The sequence below is a fragment of the Silurus meridionalis genome, chromosome 4 (genome assembly GCF_014805685.1).
Source record: "Silurus meridionalis isolate SWU-2019-XX chromosome 4, ASM1480568v1, whole genome shotgun sequence".
Lineage (NCBI taxonomy): Eukaryota > Metazoa > Chordata > Actinopteri > Siluriformes > Siluridae > Silurus > Silurus meridionalis.
This window is the reverse complement of record NC_060887.1, coordinates 12,823,481-12,840,403: the sequence shown is the minus strand read 5'-3', so window position 1 is coordinate 12,840,403 and position 16,923 is coordinate 12,823,481. Positions and strand designations below refer to the sequence as shown.

General features: G+C 36.4%; 2 protein-coding genes across 2 annotated transcripts; one reads left to right on the top strand and one right to left on the bottom strand.

The window, feature by feature from the left end:
* The first annotated feature begins 811 nt into the window (after positions 1-811).
* On the top strand, positions 812-7,712 carry cxcr3.1 (chemokine (C-X-C motif) receptor 3, tandem duplicate 1). The gene is made up of 3 exons (XM_046847399.1): positions 812-894; positions 2,038-2,403; positions 4,822-7,712. Exons 2-3 carry the CDS (start codon positions 2,041-2,043, stop codon positions 5,533-5,535), a joined length of 1,077 nt encoding a protein of 358 aa, XP_046703355.1. The 5' UTR covers positions 812-894; positions 2,038-2,040; the 3' UTR covers positions 5,536-7,712.
* A 577-nt stretch (positions 7,713-8,289) lies between these two features.
* LOC124384489 (C-X-C chemokine receptor type 3-like) lies at positions 8,290-16,505 on the bottom strand. Its single transcript, XM_046847398.1, has 3 exons — positions 16,264-16,505; positions 12,329-12,661; positions 8,290-11,252 (listed from the first exon to the last, which is right to left on the bottom strand). The coding sequence occupies exons 1-3, from the start codon at positions 16,273-16,275 to the stop codon at positions 10,476-10,478; spliced, it is 1,122 nt and encodes a 373-aa protein (XP_046703354.1). The 5' UTR covers positions 16,276-16,505; the 3' UTR covers positions 8,290-10,475.
* Positions 16,506-16,923: the final 418 nt, after the last annotated feature.

The window sequence follows — 16,923 nt, the reverse complement described above, 5'->3', positions numbered from 1 at the left end:
ATAATATTTGGTTTGAGCAACCCGATCTTGTATAAAACTGAAAACAAGTAACAACCCAAAGTGTGAAATGCTCATTTGCATGCAATGCGAATGCCAGAGGCAATTAGATTGTTTGTGAAATTCTAATGCAATTCTAATAAAAGATGCATCAAATGACCAGATAGAAACAGGGCTAGTGTGTGGAAGGAAAATGCTCATATTCAAAACGACTTTTAAAAGCAAGATTGTCACACAAAAGAAAAACAAAAAGGGCCGAACTTAGAACCCTGAGAAAAGGCAGTGGTTTAACAGTGTCCCTAACTAACTGATAAAGATCAGCAAATGTTTTTACATAGGAAAATGATTCATTTTGAGAATTGTTATTATTTTCTAATTGTACATTTTGTACCCCACCCCCCCTTCCACCCACCTTCAAAAAAAGGAAAATCTGTGATCTCTCTCTATGTAGTGTGTGTGTAAAGATTCATTGGGAAAGTTGAGGGTCAGGATGAAAAATTGGTTAATTAAATTCAAAAATATGGTCATTGAAATCTTCTGCTCTTTCCTAAATTTATTGACAGGTACTTCAGTGTATTGGTGATATTGGTATAATATCTTGCCCAATGCCAGTTCCTTAAAAACTGTAACTTTCCTCAGAAGGCATGTAAAGTTCATTAATTCATAAATTTTACGAAATTTAAATGAATGAATGAAAAAAAGATATAAAGATCTTATCATAAATCTGTGGTAACCCAGTTCCTCTTAGTCTCTGCCTCCTTCTCTCTCTTCCTCCCTCCTGCCCTCCCTCCTTCTCTGTCTGAGCTTATTTTTGTTGTCTACCAATGAGAGAGACAGTTCTCTGTGTGTCTATGTGCATTTCTGAGCTGTTTTTTTGAGCAGATTACACGCTGATATGTAAGTTAGAATTTACAGATTTATATTGATGCCGGTATTTTAACCGTTTTTGTGCTTCAAGTTTTGTTTCGATAGATTTAAATGCTTTTTCTACATCATCACTACATCTGCTGAAAAGTAGAAACAAATAATTGTGCCACTTTTTTAGACTCAAATAATATCATACAATGTATAATGTAACTTTGTTCAAATAAATGGGCATAATCATTATAATGGTTATATTTTTAAACTAAACATTTTGAAAAAATGTAAATGGGTGATATATTTTATGCTGCACGGTTAGTAGTATTTTGCATCGGTGCACCTACTGTATATTTTAGTCTGTACACATTAACTGTACACAAACTTTTATTTATTTCATAATCATACATAGGATATAAAAATAGCTGAAAATGAACTAATTGTTCTAATGCAATACAGATTTTTTTTTCCCCAAAAGAACAGAAAAGATAAAAACAAAAAATCTAAACTTGCTGTATAATCATAATTACTTACCCCCATGCGCAAATTTTGTAAATGTTACAGGCTGATGGTAAAGAGAAAAGACATGCATTGACTTCAACATGGGGAAATACCGCTTTTAGTCATATAATAACCTCAACAATTTCAGTTTTCATTTACAATAAATTAGTCGAGTTCTGTGCAGAGGATTGATTACTTAGAAACTTTAGAAAATATGCATCAACACACGAAAAAAATCACATACCAGCGCACCGAATTATATCCTGTATGAATTGCATAATGTGTGGCTTTTAGGGTGCCTGATTCACAATCTGCATATGAACAGCAGCTATAAAACAAAGAATAGTAAATATAAATGTATCTTACTATCTTTTGAATTTTCCGCATTAAATAAATCACGTCCCTTTGGCTATTTAAATATTGCTAAGCAACTTGGAAAAAGGAAGTATGCCTTTCACCAAACAGCTTCATTACATAGCAACAGAAGATATGGTAATATATTTAGTAATATAATAACATATAGTAATAATACATAGTAATATAAAAAATGCTACTATGAACTGAAGTAAAAAGAAGCATATAAAGCAGGAACAAGTGACAGATTTCATGTGACTATGCAAACAGACTACCTGTACTGATGGACAGTATTACTAACCTTTTTATTGTCTTTTTATCTTGCAGAAAATGGAAACTATTAAAGTTTCAGATATAGATTTTAGTGGATTAAATGACACCTATGATGAATATGAAAATGATAAAGATTGTTGTGGAATGGTGTGTGAACAGCACACAAGTATGCATTTCGAGGCCATCTTCATCCCCGTTCTGTACTCGGTGGTGTTTGTGCTGGGGCTGTTGGGAAATGGCTTGGTGCTTTTTGTGCTGTGCCAGAAGAGGCGGACATGGAGCGTGACAGACGTCTTCGTCCTACACCTGAGCGTGGCTGACTTGCTGTTACTCTTAACCATGCCACTCTGGGCTGTGGATGCAGTGCAAGGATGGAGCTTCGGCAATAGTTTCTGCAAGCTCTCTGGAGCGATGTTTAGGGTAAGAAGGAGCTGAAGTCTGTAGATCATATGTGTACTGTGCTCAGTGTCCTGACTAATGCTCTTACTCAACTTATATACCCAATCTTTGGACAAAGTTTTTACACTGTTTCAATTACTTGATGCATGTCCATGGCCAAACATAATTAATATTATTTGTATATATACATGATTTCTCATAGTGAGCAAAAACAAAACTTGACTGATGACTTGCAAATCTTAAAAACGAGACAGAAACACCAGATATAAGTTTCCTTTCTTGCACGATGACGTTAACGCTGTATAATATTGTATGTGTTTTTCTAAATTACATATGAATCTGTAGTTTCATAGCCTCAAACGAGGACAGGTGGACGGGGTGGAGGGGGAACCGGGGGGGTTTGTGTTTCGACAATGTGCTGATATCTTCATCTTAGTTACCTGTTGGAGATGTTGGAGGTCATGTATCAAAAATATCATGAGAGTTTGTGACATTCATGAACGCACAGTCCTGTGAAATATGACGTTTTCTGGGGAAAAAATGAGCGTTCACTTGATATGACAGATATTGCATCTCTTTTGCATACAGCAATAGTGACTCAAGTGAGTGGAAGTGAGAGCCACCTGAGTGGAATCAAGATCCGCTCAGTTGCTGATGATGATAAGAATTGAGATTACGTAAATTATAATACTGATCCTACTAAAGATAAACACCACTAAAGTACTGATACTGCTCTCTACTGGTGATTAGTATCTACTAATACACGTTTGTATATAATACAGTTCTGTAGAGATTATAAGAACTGCTAAATCTGTAAGGATCAGCTTGTCAAGTCATTTAGGTATGCCTACACTATCACTTATTTAACCAAAGGGTCCAGTTCAGTTCATGTTTATTTGTTAACCCCTTTTAACAATGAACATTGTCTCAAAGCAGCTTTACTAAGATAATGTGGTGATAAAAATGAATGATAAGCGTAAGTTTGTCCCTGATGAGTGAGCCGGTGGCGACTGTGGCAATGAAAAACTCCCTGTGATAGCAAAAGGAAGAAACCTTGAGAGGAACCACACTCAAGAGGGAACACATCCTCATCTTGGTTGCAACGAATGTCCATTTATTACAGATAAACGATCCAACAGATCTAATCATACTGTAGAATGAGCTCTTGTTACTGTTCCTTCCAGGTGACAGACAATTCCACAAAACAAATGAGAATCCTCCCTGGACACAGGAAGAATCTCAGGGAGAGTCTTATTTCTAAGAGCAGAGTAATGTGTATACAGGTATACACAGGGGAAATGTGCACATGTCTTTAATTCTATGATATATTTTTTACTATTTTGTGGCCATGACAAATTTCTGTAAACTACCAACCACAGATGAACACTGACTTTAATATGTATTTGATTGTTTCTCTAAATCATCGATTCATCGAATCATTCCGGTATCGGTGGCATAAAAAAAAAAGAATAATAATCTAATCATCACCCCCACTGTCTCACTGTCCAGGACCATTGGTTTGCAAAAGGATGAGGCCTCCTATACCTTTAAATAATGCCCTTTACTACTTACATTGCTTTATAGATCAGAACCACCAGTATGGACATTGGTCTCTACACTAGATGTATTGACTTCAGTCCTGTGACTCCCACATCTGCCACTGCAGTCAGTTCATGTGTTTGCATAGCAGGTTGGAAATTCCCTGTTCTCTTGACTGCACAGAAGAGCTTTTTTATGAAACTGTGCACAGTGGAATATCTCAGAGCTGCTACACCACAAATTGGGTCATATATAAAATTCATTGCAGTAAGGTGTGAGTTCACCAGCGTTCACGTTGGTTTCCTGTGCATTAACCACTGTTTTACCACTTTCACAACAGTGTACACACATTTTTGTGCCAAAAGCTTGGAGAATGTCTTTTATCCTAGCCTTTTTATCCTAGCAGATCCTACAGTGTCATCGGGTTGCTTTGAGGAAGAATGCTGAATAGGTTACGGATTTTCCATAGTGTGAAAGACATTCTTTCTATAACACAATTGCCATAATACCTCAGTGAGATTGTCAAAGATGCTCCACATGCAAGCAATTTAGGATTTGTCCATTTTTATTACCTTATGTAATTAATAATATTATAGCTTAACATACATGAGATGAGAAAAATATTCATATTTGTTACATTTATAATAATTGGTTTATGATTGCGGCGCCACATGCCATCACAAACAGAAGTCTGTTTTCACATGGCCAATACAGATAAATCAGTTCACCCAAGGTGCACATCAGCACACATCATCTCATTGACCAGTGAAGGTTTAACCATAACTATTTAACAATCTCTACACATCTTGAATCCGCTTCCAGTTTCAATTCAGCTAGGATGTTGTAATGTTGCTTTTTATGAACGGGAATGTGACAACACAGAATAATTTGTTTTTCTAGGTCAACTTCTACTGTGGTATCTTCCTGTTGGCCTGCATCAGCCTCGATCGCTACTTTTCCGTAGTTCATGCAGTGCAAATGTACTCACGCTCAAGACCGTTTCTGGTGCAGTTTAGCTGTTTGGCTGTTTGGTTCTTCTGTCTACTTCTCTCCATCCCTGACTGGATGTACCTGAAAGCCGAAGCAGACTCTAGACGAAACAATAAATATGAATGTACTCACCATTACCCATCTTCAGAATGGCGTGTGGTATTACGTGGGCTCTACCACGTGTTGGGATTTTTACTTCCCGCCATTGTTCTGCTCTACTGTTACACTCGTGTCGTGGTGCGGCTTCAGTTTGGATCTCAGGGTGTACAAAAGCAGAGGGCTGTACGAATTGTCCTTGCCTTGGTGGTGGCATTTTTCATCAGCTGGCTACCCTACAACGTCACCCTGCTGGTGGATACTCTCTACACCAACCAAACCAGCAACAATGAAACAAACTGTGAAACTTCCACAGCACTGGACTTTGCTCTAATAATCACCTCTACTCTGGGTTACATGCACTGCTGTGTGAACCCGGTTTTGTATGCGTTTGTTGGAGTAAAGTTTCGGCGCCATCTGCTGGACTTGATAAAGCCATTCAGATACAGGCTGCAGTCCAGAGTGGACACTGTGTCACGCAAGAGCTCTGTATGGTCTGCAGACACATCACAAACATCAGCTTTCTGATGGAGCAATACACACACACTTCTAAAGTGAATTTGGACTTGTCTTGATTCTGCTAACCCTGGGTAAATTTGATCATACAAACATAAAAATTGTAGTCAAATTATGTGTGAACAGATCTCTTTTCATGAATTTCTTAAATAGCAGTAAACATCAGAAGTTTTATATAATGTGCTCAGGAATAAGAATTTGTGGAATTAAGTTTTTAGAACGGATGAGTTTTTGTTCAACTTAGCTGTTCATTGGATTGTGAATAACTAGTCTTATTGAAGCTTTAATCCTGGATGAACTATAGACAGTTTAGGGAAGCACATGGTTTATTCATTTATATAGGCAGTGTATGGTTAGTGCTGGTCTAGGAAAGCATATACTGTTTAATATAGGTTTTTTTAGATGGTTGGGTAAAAGAGTCTTTTGTCATTTTTCTGAAATATTTGTGTATATATATGTATCAAGGTTTCTCATTTTCTCTCATCTCATTTTATTTCTTGTTCCAGTTTTAGAAAAATGTATAAAAATGTATCAAATTAATCCAAAAATATTTTTTTGGAAAGGTGGGAACATTGCACAAGCATTGGCAGGACAAAATTTTTATTACAGCAGAAAATTCAAAAATGATCTCTGCACTCCTTAAAGACATTAAGAAGAAAACAGGGTGGTGTGTTGATCGGTTCATTGCTTTAAGGAGAAATGGAGCATCTTTAATGTCTTCAGTAACACACACACACACACACACACACACACACACACACACACACACACACACACATAAATGAATAGATATTAATCTATTAATCAATAGATAGAGAGAGAGAGACAGAGAGAGGAAGAGAGAGGAAGAGAGAGGTCATTACGACAGCGTATTAGAGCCACTATGGGATAAAAAGAAATTGGAAGCGGAGGGGCAGGGAATTTGCCAGTTAAAAACAAATTTTGAGTTGAAAAAAAATTTCGAGAAGAAATGACAAGAAAAAACTCACAAATTTACGAGAAACTTTGTTTTATAAACGTTTTGTGATTTCAATTAATCAATAGATAGAAATAGATAGAGGGAAAGAATGTTTTACATCATTTTTTTTTATGTATATGTTACATTTTTTTTGAGTTGAGGTGGAATGTTTATTTACTATGTTGACTGGTTCTAAAATTGAGATAAAAAAGATCATTATTTTTGACTTGGATAAAAAAAAAAAAAAAAAAAAAAAGACGAATAATTCTGATAGTCACATTTTTATGCTAAATGTGTTAATATTATTAGGTAAGTTCTATATACACAAATGTAAATGGTCAGCAAGATGCCCAAAGTATTTAGAATTTTTACAAGAACCTTTAAACCAGTAAACAATCAGAACTAAAAATACTCAAAGATCTAAATTCCTCCTTTTTGTTGTAACCATGTATACCCTCCTTTAATTTTTGTATTTTTATTATTCAAACATTTCAGTATTATATTTACGATATTTTATTATAATGTGAATGTAAACTTTTTTTGTCTTTCGATAGAAAAAAAAATTGATCTTTCTATAGAAAAGAACCGGAAGGGGAGGGGAAGGATATTTTCCAGTTTAAACTTAGATTTTCAAGTTGTAAGTCGAAATTTTCAAGTTTAAAACCCTATATTAAAACTAATATAATTAAAGATTATAATTAAATTTTTTGAGGAAAAATATTGAAAATGTATTGAAAACACAAACATTTGTGGCATTTTGATTTCTATCAAGGAAGAAAACCAGTCGGCACTTTGTATGCATTATGCCTTGCATTTTCGCTTGGATTTAGTACAAGGAAATACTTGTTATTTTAGCCCAGAATCACCAGATCATCATAGTGAAAATTGTATTTTCTTCATGTAAACGTGTGCTGTTTTCTTATTCTGAGTTTTAAACATGGAAATTCTGACTTACGACTTGAAAATTCTAAGTTTTAAACTCAGAAAATCCCTGCCTCTCCCCTTTCAGTTCTTTTTTAAAATCCGATACACTGTAATATTATATGCGGTTTTCTTCCTTGAGTTTTAAACTCGAAAGTTTTGAGTTTAAAATTTCGGAAATTCCCTGCCCCTCCCCTTCAGGTTTTATTTTTGTGTTTATCCAATAGTGGCCGTAATACGCTATCGTAGGCCTTAGAGCTTTATGTAAATTTTTCTGTTTGTATTTTTTTAAATAAACTGTATTACCAAGTATATGTCTTTTGCTTAGATATATCTATGTTTTCCACCACATTGAATTACTTTTACAATTATTCAAAATTGTTTAACCTTTTTTCAAAATCAGATCTGATTTATTGCCTGTGCAATGCTACATAATTTTATAATCTACATCTCTACAGCATCCAACTGTAGAGGGCAGTAGAACACATTATAGACCAGGGGTCACCAACCTTTTTACACTGGGAGCTACTTCTTAGGTACGGATTAATGTGAAGGGCTACCAGTTTAATACACAGTTTTCAGTTTGATCTGAAATAACATATTTGCTCAATTTACCTTTTATTATATGTTATTATTAATAATTAATGATATTCATCTATGTGAATACACTGATCATGTTAATTTCTCATAATAATTATCAACAATGATTTAACAAAGTAAACAGCTATTTTTAGAAAAGGTCGTGGGCTACTCATGTGGTCCTTGCTGGCTACCTGTTATAGACATTAGTGATATGGGCAATTATTGCAGCAAGGCCCTACTTCTAGAAGACTTTGTGTTTTGTATTTTATACACATTTTTGGTGATATCAAATACTCTTAATAAAAGAAAGATGAATAACGCCTTTATTGTCAGTATACACAGAGACATGACAGTCTTCGCCTGCCAATGTAATATCATAAACTATTACACCCACACCCACACCCACACCCAAACATTCCCATTGACATAATTGTTAATACAGCTGATTATTATTATGCTATGCATTTGAATTAATTTAAATATTTTCTTTTGGAGACCTGTCACATAAGTCCCACCCTACATTACTATACACTATAGTACTCACACACACACGTTTGGCATTTCAATGACATAATTGTTATTGCAGCTAATCATTGTCATGCTATGCATATTACATCCTTCAGGAAGTTCCGTTTGGAGAGCTGCCAAATAAGGTAATGACACTACATATTTAAACTCTATTATTATTATCAAACCTTCTTCGTTTGTCATCCTGTTTGTTAAAGCTGAGTCTTTGCAAAAAAAAAAAATATTCACTTTGAAAAAACTGCAACTGCTGGTGTTCTCCTTTTCAGAGAAGCTGTGTCAAACCAACACTTCTTCACAAGTAACATTATTATCTTTTTTTTTAAGAAATTCAACCTTCTACAACAATCACTTTTGTACTATACAGTAAAGTGCAATTTTGTATCTGTATAAATCACATATGTTTCTTCTTGCATTGCTCCTCTTTCTCTAATGTGCTGGTCTATCCAAAAGCACAACCATAAAATGTTCTAACATGTTGCAAAACTCCCATTTCGATGGAAATCCCAAGAAAGCACTTCATCCAACAAACTGACACAGCTTATGCAATACTGGAAACAACACTGACAGAAAAAGACAAGGCACATGACTCTGGCTCACAAGCAGCACTTAAACTGAGGGAAATTATCTCATGATTCTAGGAAGGGAAGTCATCATGATTCTGCTGTTTGTGTAAGTAAGTGCAGAAATAAGAATTCACTGATATGTGATACAGGGTTCACCTCTGCACACCAAACAGAACCAAGAACTAGCTACACTAACTAAACCATAGAACTAGCTACATAGCTTACAACACTGATATCAGTATCAGGAAAGTATCAGGAAAAAATTTAAAATAAAAAAATTATATATATATATATATATATATATATATATATATATATATATATATATATATATATATATATATATATATAATACTTAAAATCTTTGAAAATTAAAATCTTTTCATTTGTTATCAAGGGTCTCATTTATCTGCCCACATTTCCCTTAATGTAACTGATCAAGTTTTTCATGAGAAATTGTGTATATTTATGCATGCTTGCTAAATGGACATATGCAGGAAACCTTGGGGTTTTGCTGGTATTGGCAAGATGTAATAGCAGGTTATTGTGATCAGTCCAACTGACTATCAATTATATCATCATGAGTTGATTCTTCTGCACATGAGATGCAGACATGTGACAGAGACAACACGCTTATTAAAACTGTATAAATTGTACTGCTAAATACTGGTTCGCACGATGCTTTGCTTCAAGACTGCTGTATAAGACACAGCTTTGCAGAAGGAAACAACGTGTTTCAGAACAGGAAATGCTCTGCTGAGTGTGCTGATTAAATCTTTATCTCAAATGTCTTTTTAGTCTTTTTTTCCCCTCACAGGTGCATTTTAGTAAGTATTTAGAAACAGGTCTTACTCTCATTTTCTCTACATTGATTTCAGTATCAGACAAATGAATTTCAAATGAGTCAAAAAAAATTGCTGTATTATGCATAATACTTATGAACAAGAGGATTAATGACCTGTCTTCCCTTTATTTATATCACTCACACTACTTTCTCATGCCCTGAAAGGTCTTCATAATGTAAGTGGGGAAGAAGGATATAAAAAGTATGAACTAAACTGTTCTGGCTTTTTATGCTTCTATTTGTAACGGTAGCATAAGTTCCTACTACCACAAGCACCCTGCTGTGCTGTTTAAAGAGAGCAGCGTTTTGTTGGATTTATTTACATTCACTGGGTTCGGCTGTGTGTGAGTGTGAGTGCACATAAATACCAATGTATGTGTACTGGGGGTTTTACACACAAATGTGTATATTGTTCTATGCACACTTTGATAAAAATGGGACCCCATGTACATATATTTGGCTTTTGAAGACTTGCTCACATTATAAAAAAATATACAAACTTCTTTTGCAAACCAGCATTTCACTTACAAACAAGAATTTTGGGTCCGTATCATGATCAGACAATGTCGTTATTGTTTTTCTGCTGTGTCTGTGTAACTGTCATTTCAGTATCATTCGTTGGACACAGTGATCCTTTTTCCTCCTGTGGCACAGAAGTTGGTGTGTCAATTTCTCTAAAATCCCATGGGAAAAAATCACCATTCTCCACTGCACAACTGCCGCACGTCACGACGGTTAACATCCAGCGTCTGAATTTTTCTGATAACCCCAAATAGATCAGAGGGTTGAAGCAGGAGTGAAGGACACCCACAGCATGTGTGATTTTCAATGCAGTCCACCTGTGATTGTCACAAGACTCTGTGGATTTGCTGGGTAAATCTTGAAAGGTGTCTACTACCAGAGCAATGTTGTAGGGTGTCCAGCTGAGGAAAAAGACGACACAGAGAACAAGGATGATGTATACGACTCTCCGCTTCTGCACATATTGATCGGATCTGCACTGCTCCAGGACACAAGTATAACAGCTGAGCAGCACTATGGCAGGAATCCAAAACCCCAACACATGGAAGCACAAACACGAAGCCACGCGTGATGCTCGAGATGGGTACTCGTACACACATTCGATATCATTCTCTCTATTGGAATTACTTGCAGCCTTCAGGTACATCCAGTCCGGGATGGAGAGAATAAGACAGAAGATCCAAACAGCAAGGCAGAGGAGATGTACCAGCCTGGGCTTTCTACATAAGCCCATCTGCCTGGTATGATTTATGGAACAGTAAAGATGCAGGCTGATGCAGGTGAGCAGGAAGATACAGCAGTAGAAGTTGATCTATAGAGGAAGAACGAGGGGAAAAAAAAGGTTGCGTCAAAATGTTTACATTAACATCAAACTAGTTATTTCTAATGGAGTATGCACCTTGGCATGGCTACCTGATGTCTGATTATAGTTTATACCTGACTGGAAAAAGCAGTATGTGAATCAAAAGTGATCAAAGACATGTCCTCTGGTTTCAGACAGATTGATTTATTCTTAAAAAAAGAAAAGATGTAAAATGCTGAGAATTTTTTTTAAACCCTGGTTATATCTAGAAAGTCAGAACACTCCAAATAACCAGATTTATAAACTAGTTAGACATTCATGATTATTTGTCCAGTTACCGAAATGATAAATTCTGTAGTAACTTGTATAGTAATACTATGGTATAATACTCTTCGTAGGGACAAAGAACTTCAAATTAGAACACCAGAAAAAAAATCAGCTGGTACTTTTTTGAAACGAAACTTCCAGGAAGTGGGGGATTACATATGGGTATTGTGGTCAAATACACAGCACTGCCTTTTCTGTTTGTTTTTTTTCACTATTATCATTTTTTTCTTCTTTAACCACAGTTTTGTTCTTTAACCATTTAAGTGCTTAAATCGAATTCCAAAATGAAGTCACAGTCAGTTAAAAAAAAGGTTTTTGTTTTATTTTTTTAGCGTCTTGTTGACAACATGAACATTGCTTATAAATGCTCGCCAGCCTCTAAACCCATATTAAAATTAAACTAGCACTGTTCCTGCACCGAAGGGCATATAACATGACAAACTGAAACTGACATTTTGATAGTTATACACTGGACACGGCTTATTTCTGTATAAGTATATCATATAATCAGTATTGTTGAAAGTGCTAGCTCAATTTAACTTGTCAGATGACACTTAGCCAACGACACACATGAATACGACAATCCCAGAGTTAGTAAAGCATAAAAGTAGATGTTATATAGCATTTTCGTTTTCAATTAACTTTTAAAGCAACATCAAGGCCGCCAAATATAATAACAGCTATTACAACATGCCCAAAAATAATCCCTTGAACCACAAAGACATTTTCAGCTCCTGCAAACTATATTGCTTTCCTACCTTAAACAACACTCCAGTCAGCTTACACACTCCACTGCCAAAGCTCCACCCTCGCACAGCGTCCACTGCCCAAAGTGGCACGGTGAGGAGCAGCAGCAGGTCGGCCACGCTCATGTGAAGCACGAAGGCGTCTGTCACGCTCCAGCTACACCTCTTCTGCCACAGCACAACGAGCATCAAGACATTCCCCAAAAGTCCCAGCAGCAGTGCCACTGAGTACAAAACGGAGAAAAAGGTTGCCACAATGGTCCTGGTCCTGATGCAGTCCTCTTTATACTCGTAGTCCCCATACTCGAAGGTGCCGTTGTGTTCAAACAAGCCGTGCAAGTCGAGCTGCATTTTTGAAAGTAAAAAGGACAATGAAAAATATTGATTCAGACAAGTGCACTGTCTAAAACATGTGTATGATGTGAAGGGAGTAGATGGGTGAGAGTGCTTCATTAAGCACTCTGTCGATTGTCACATGACTGGGTTTCCCAATCTGAGTCAACACTGTGAAGCGCTTCCGTTGGTCTAGCAGCTGACTTTAAAGCATGAGATAAACAAATGTAAAAAAAAAACACCTACCACACATGCACACGTCACCACTGAGTCATATACTTCACATATATATTGTGTGTGTATATATATATATATATATATGTAACTGCAATACACACAAATACACTCAAATGCTTGCTATGCATTTTTAATCACTAAATGTACCACAATGACATTTCAAATGTGTCCACAGGATGTCACAGGAACACACCCAGCTTCCATCACTGCTTTACTTCAGCTTGATCAAATATTTTATATCCTTTCTGAGATGCTAACCTAGTACAATCTAGTCCATCAAGACCTTTTACTGCTGAATACACAAAAATATTTCTAACCCGGAAATATGTTTGCCAGTTTTTTATCTATCTACCAGCCAATAATTATTAGCAAGTGGTCAGATGGCTTGCGGTTAATGGAGAAAACCACCACCCATACAAGAAGTATACAAGAAGTTTTAAACCAAAGTGAAAGTAGAAATAGGAACTCAGAAAACAACTCAGAACAACAAACGTCAAGTTAGAATTAACTGTAAACAAAAAAAAAACCAAATGTAGTTATTGCATGTGACACTGATGTGACATCAGTGTCACATGCAATAACTACATTTGGGTTTTTTTTTAGGACATTGCTTATGCAGTTACAATTTAATAATGGAGGAAATGTCCGAACTGTAATAAACTTTCCACATACACTATTTTTCTTCCATACAGAGAACTCCAATGTGGAAGTGGAAGAAGGAGACCGCAAATGTTTAAACGTTCAGTATGCGGTGTAGCTGTATGGCAGTGTTGAGGCACACACTCAGCTCGAGTAACAGAATGACAAGATGGCAAACACAACGACGCTATTGACAACTAATCTAGGACATTTTCTAACTGAGCAAAATGTTTGCAAATGAGGGGATGAGAGAGCTGGACAAAAACAGGGCTGCATCACTGAATATTTTTGACTGCTGTATTAGGTGCAATTCCCACTGAGATTAATAAAAATAAAAAAATTCATTCATCCATCTATCTATAAATTACTCCCAGTAACACCATCAGCAGGTAGTTAGATGACATTGGGGTTAATGGCAAAAACCTAAAATGTAAAGAAGAAGTTTTAAATCGAAATGAAATGAAAGTTTAAAAAAATGAATAATTTGTTCATCATAATAACAATCATTTATTTATTTTGCTGCTGAGAACATGTCTTACTCATCCAGTCACGGTAGCTGAAGCAAAGAGAAGCTTATACAGCTGAAACTAATCAATGGGGGAGACTTAGGGACATGGCGTGGTTCACGCAGGTCATCATTCCAGCAAGAACCACCATTGCCAGTTGGTGGTATCTACTTATCACGAACATACAGCTACAGCACAGTTCTACAGCAAGCAGAACATTTGGAGAGGAATAAATGATGGAGGAAACTCCTGACTCTAACCTGTCACAGAACCCATGGCTTTATTTGCATGATTGTTTTTTTTTTTAGTAAATCAAAAGAAGGTTTTGGGCTGATGATAATTTAATAGATATCAATCAGTGTTTGACTCATTTATATCATCAGATTGGTGTGCTAAGTGTAACATAACAGTCTCTTTTTATGAACTTAGTTGATTAAGTTGATGATAAAAAATGATAATAAGACATTATAGCCATAATAAATCACAGTACTTTCAGTGGCGGGCCGTCAGGGCCAGCAAAGCGTTCTCTGATAGCCTAAACACTATCAGAAGCACTGATTTATAACCTAAATTATAATATTTGTTCCATTAAATTGTAATAATTTATTCCCAACAGTTTATTCTCTTCATTTTCGTAGCGTTTCTCGTGGCTGCATTGCTTCCACTATGTGGATGTTAGATTTTTTTGTCCAATTACATTTCAGCCTCTATGTGCTGCCATGTCAATCTAATCTGCCCATTGCCTTCAGAGTCAGTTCTGCTGGCCTTTTTACAATAGTCCCTATTAGCAATGGGTTTCATTAACCAATCAGATTTCTCGTTCACCTCACAGCACAGCTAGCTGACCCAGAATAGCGTCAGCATTTTTCCATCCTCTGATTGGTTGGTCAGAGGGAAACTGTTACAGCCAAGTTCGACTGACAAAACATGTCTGTAGCGCTGCACACATTAATACATCTGAGTTAGACTTTTGTACGCTTACGGAGGAAGAGAAATTGATTTGGTCTCGGACATTCTTAAAAATTGATTTTCAAGAAAAGCTAGACAACGTGAGGAGGTCGGCCAACCCCGAAGCTAGCTAGTGTGTCTCAGCCCGGGAAAGGGTTTATTCAACACTTACAAACCAGTGAATACGAGCGATACCACTGGATTACATCCTCTGAGGAGCGTGGCAGATTATGAGTCTGCATCTCTGGTGAGTAGGTTGTATTTTATTTACATTTTTTATGTTTTTGCCATGTTATTAGACAAATATGGATTCTGAACTGCTCCAGATGATGTAGGTGGCACAGGTGTAGTTGTAGTGTAGAGGTTTGGACTCTTAACTGGGTTTCTTGCTTTAGTAAAATGGTATTCACCCTCCATATGTAAAATGCCTCTCTCTGTATTGCCACGCGTTGTTATATTGCGTTTTTGTATAGTGTTGATGGTTTCTATAATCGTGACGTGATAATAGTGGTATTAAGAGGTGGATTAAGTCGGGTAAGTCCCCACTGAAGGCCCAGGTACCAAATGCACGGCCCGCCACTGAGTACTTTGGATACTTAAGCACATTTTAAGGCAAATACTTGTGTACTTTTACTCAAGTAATAGTTTAAAGGAAGCACTTTTACTTTTACTTGAGTGATATTCTACCTACTGTATCTCTTCTTTTACTTAAGTGCATGCTTTGTGTAGTTTGTGTCCACCACTGCTATCTTATCTCTCTCTCTCTCTCTCTCTCTCTCTCTCTCTTTCTTTTTGGCACCATCAACAGGCAGTCAGATGACTAACCCACAGAGTAAACATCAAGTGTAAGACCAAAATGAAAGACGCTTAAAAAAAATAAATAAAAACAATCTCTGATTGAAGAACTGCTTCACACGGCTGAAGATTCATTATTGCACGTTCACGGTGGATTTTTGCTCGTCGCATGGCTGCATTTGATTTTTGTTCAAGACTTTCAGCAGCCGCACCCCAAATCCAACTTCTTTACATATTCACAAATGATCTGTAAGACTCAGTAACGACCGCCTGCATGCTTCATTGATTACTTATCTATCTGTGCTCGTGCGCTGATTTTGCTATTAGGCAGCACTAGGATTTCTACCACTAGACCGTGATGACCTTGTAAAGTTTGTAGTCTCAAGCCAGTGGAAAAATACAAACAAGACAGTGTATGAAACAGGAAAACAAAAAACTCTGCACTGTGTCGTCAACAGGAGGAAGAAGAAGAACAAGGAAGCGACTCACCTCACTGGCCATTTCCTTTTCTCACACTTTTGCTCCCACATTCACTCGGCGTCTCTTTAAATATTTCTGAAACGAGATCATTCACACTGTTTCCGGCTCCGATTAAGGATTGTGGATAAGTCACTTGGAGTATTGTGGTGCTTTTTGCACTTCAGTGCGCATGCGCGGTATCATATATCACGCTGTGTTTTTAGGTGCGCTGTGTGTGTGTGTGTGTGTGTGTGTGTGTGTGTGTGTGTGTGTGCGTGTTTCTAAACGTGATTTACTTGTTTCCGGTTTGTCAAATTGACTAATGTCAAATTGCTACAAAGTCTGTAATTAAATACACATAAAAAATGTTGCTATAAGTTTTATTGCACAGTCCTTACTGTCTAATAACAGCCAGCTCTGTGGCCCTATTTTTTCTTTTTAGCAAATCTGTGTAACATAGTGTTAGTGATACACTTTCAGTACTTTGTTTATTTATTATTATTATTATTATTATTATTATTATTATTATTATTATTATTATTATTATTATATACTATGGGGAGATTTACCATGTAAATAATACACGTGCACTCATAGAAAGTTTGCATTTATTCAAACGATCATGCAACAAAATGGCAAAAGTAATACACCAACATTATCATTTCACAGCTACGAAAATATTAACATCCA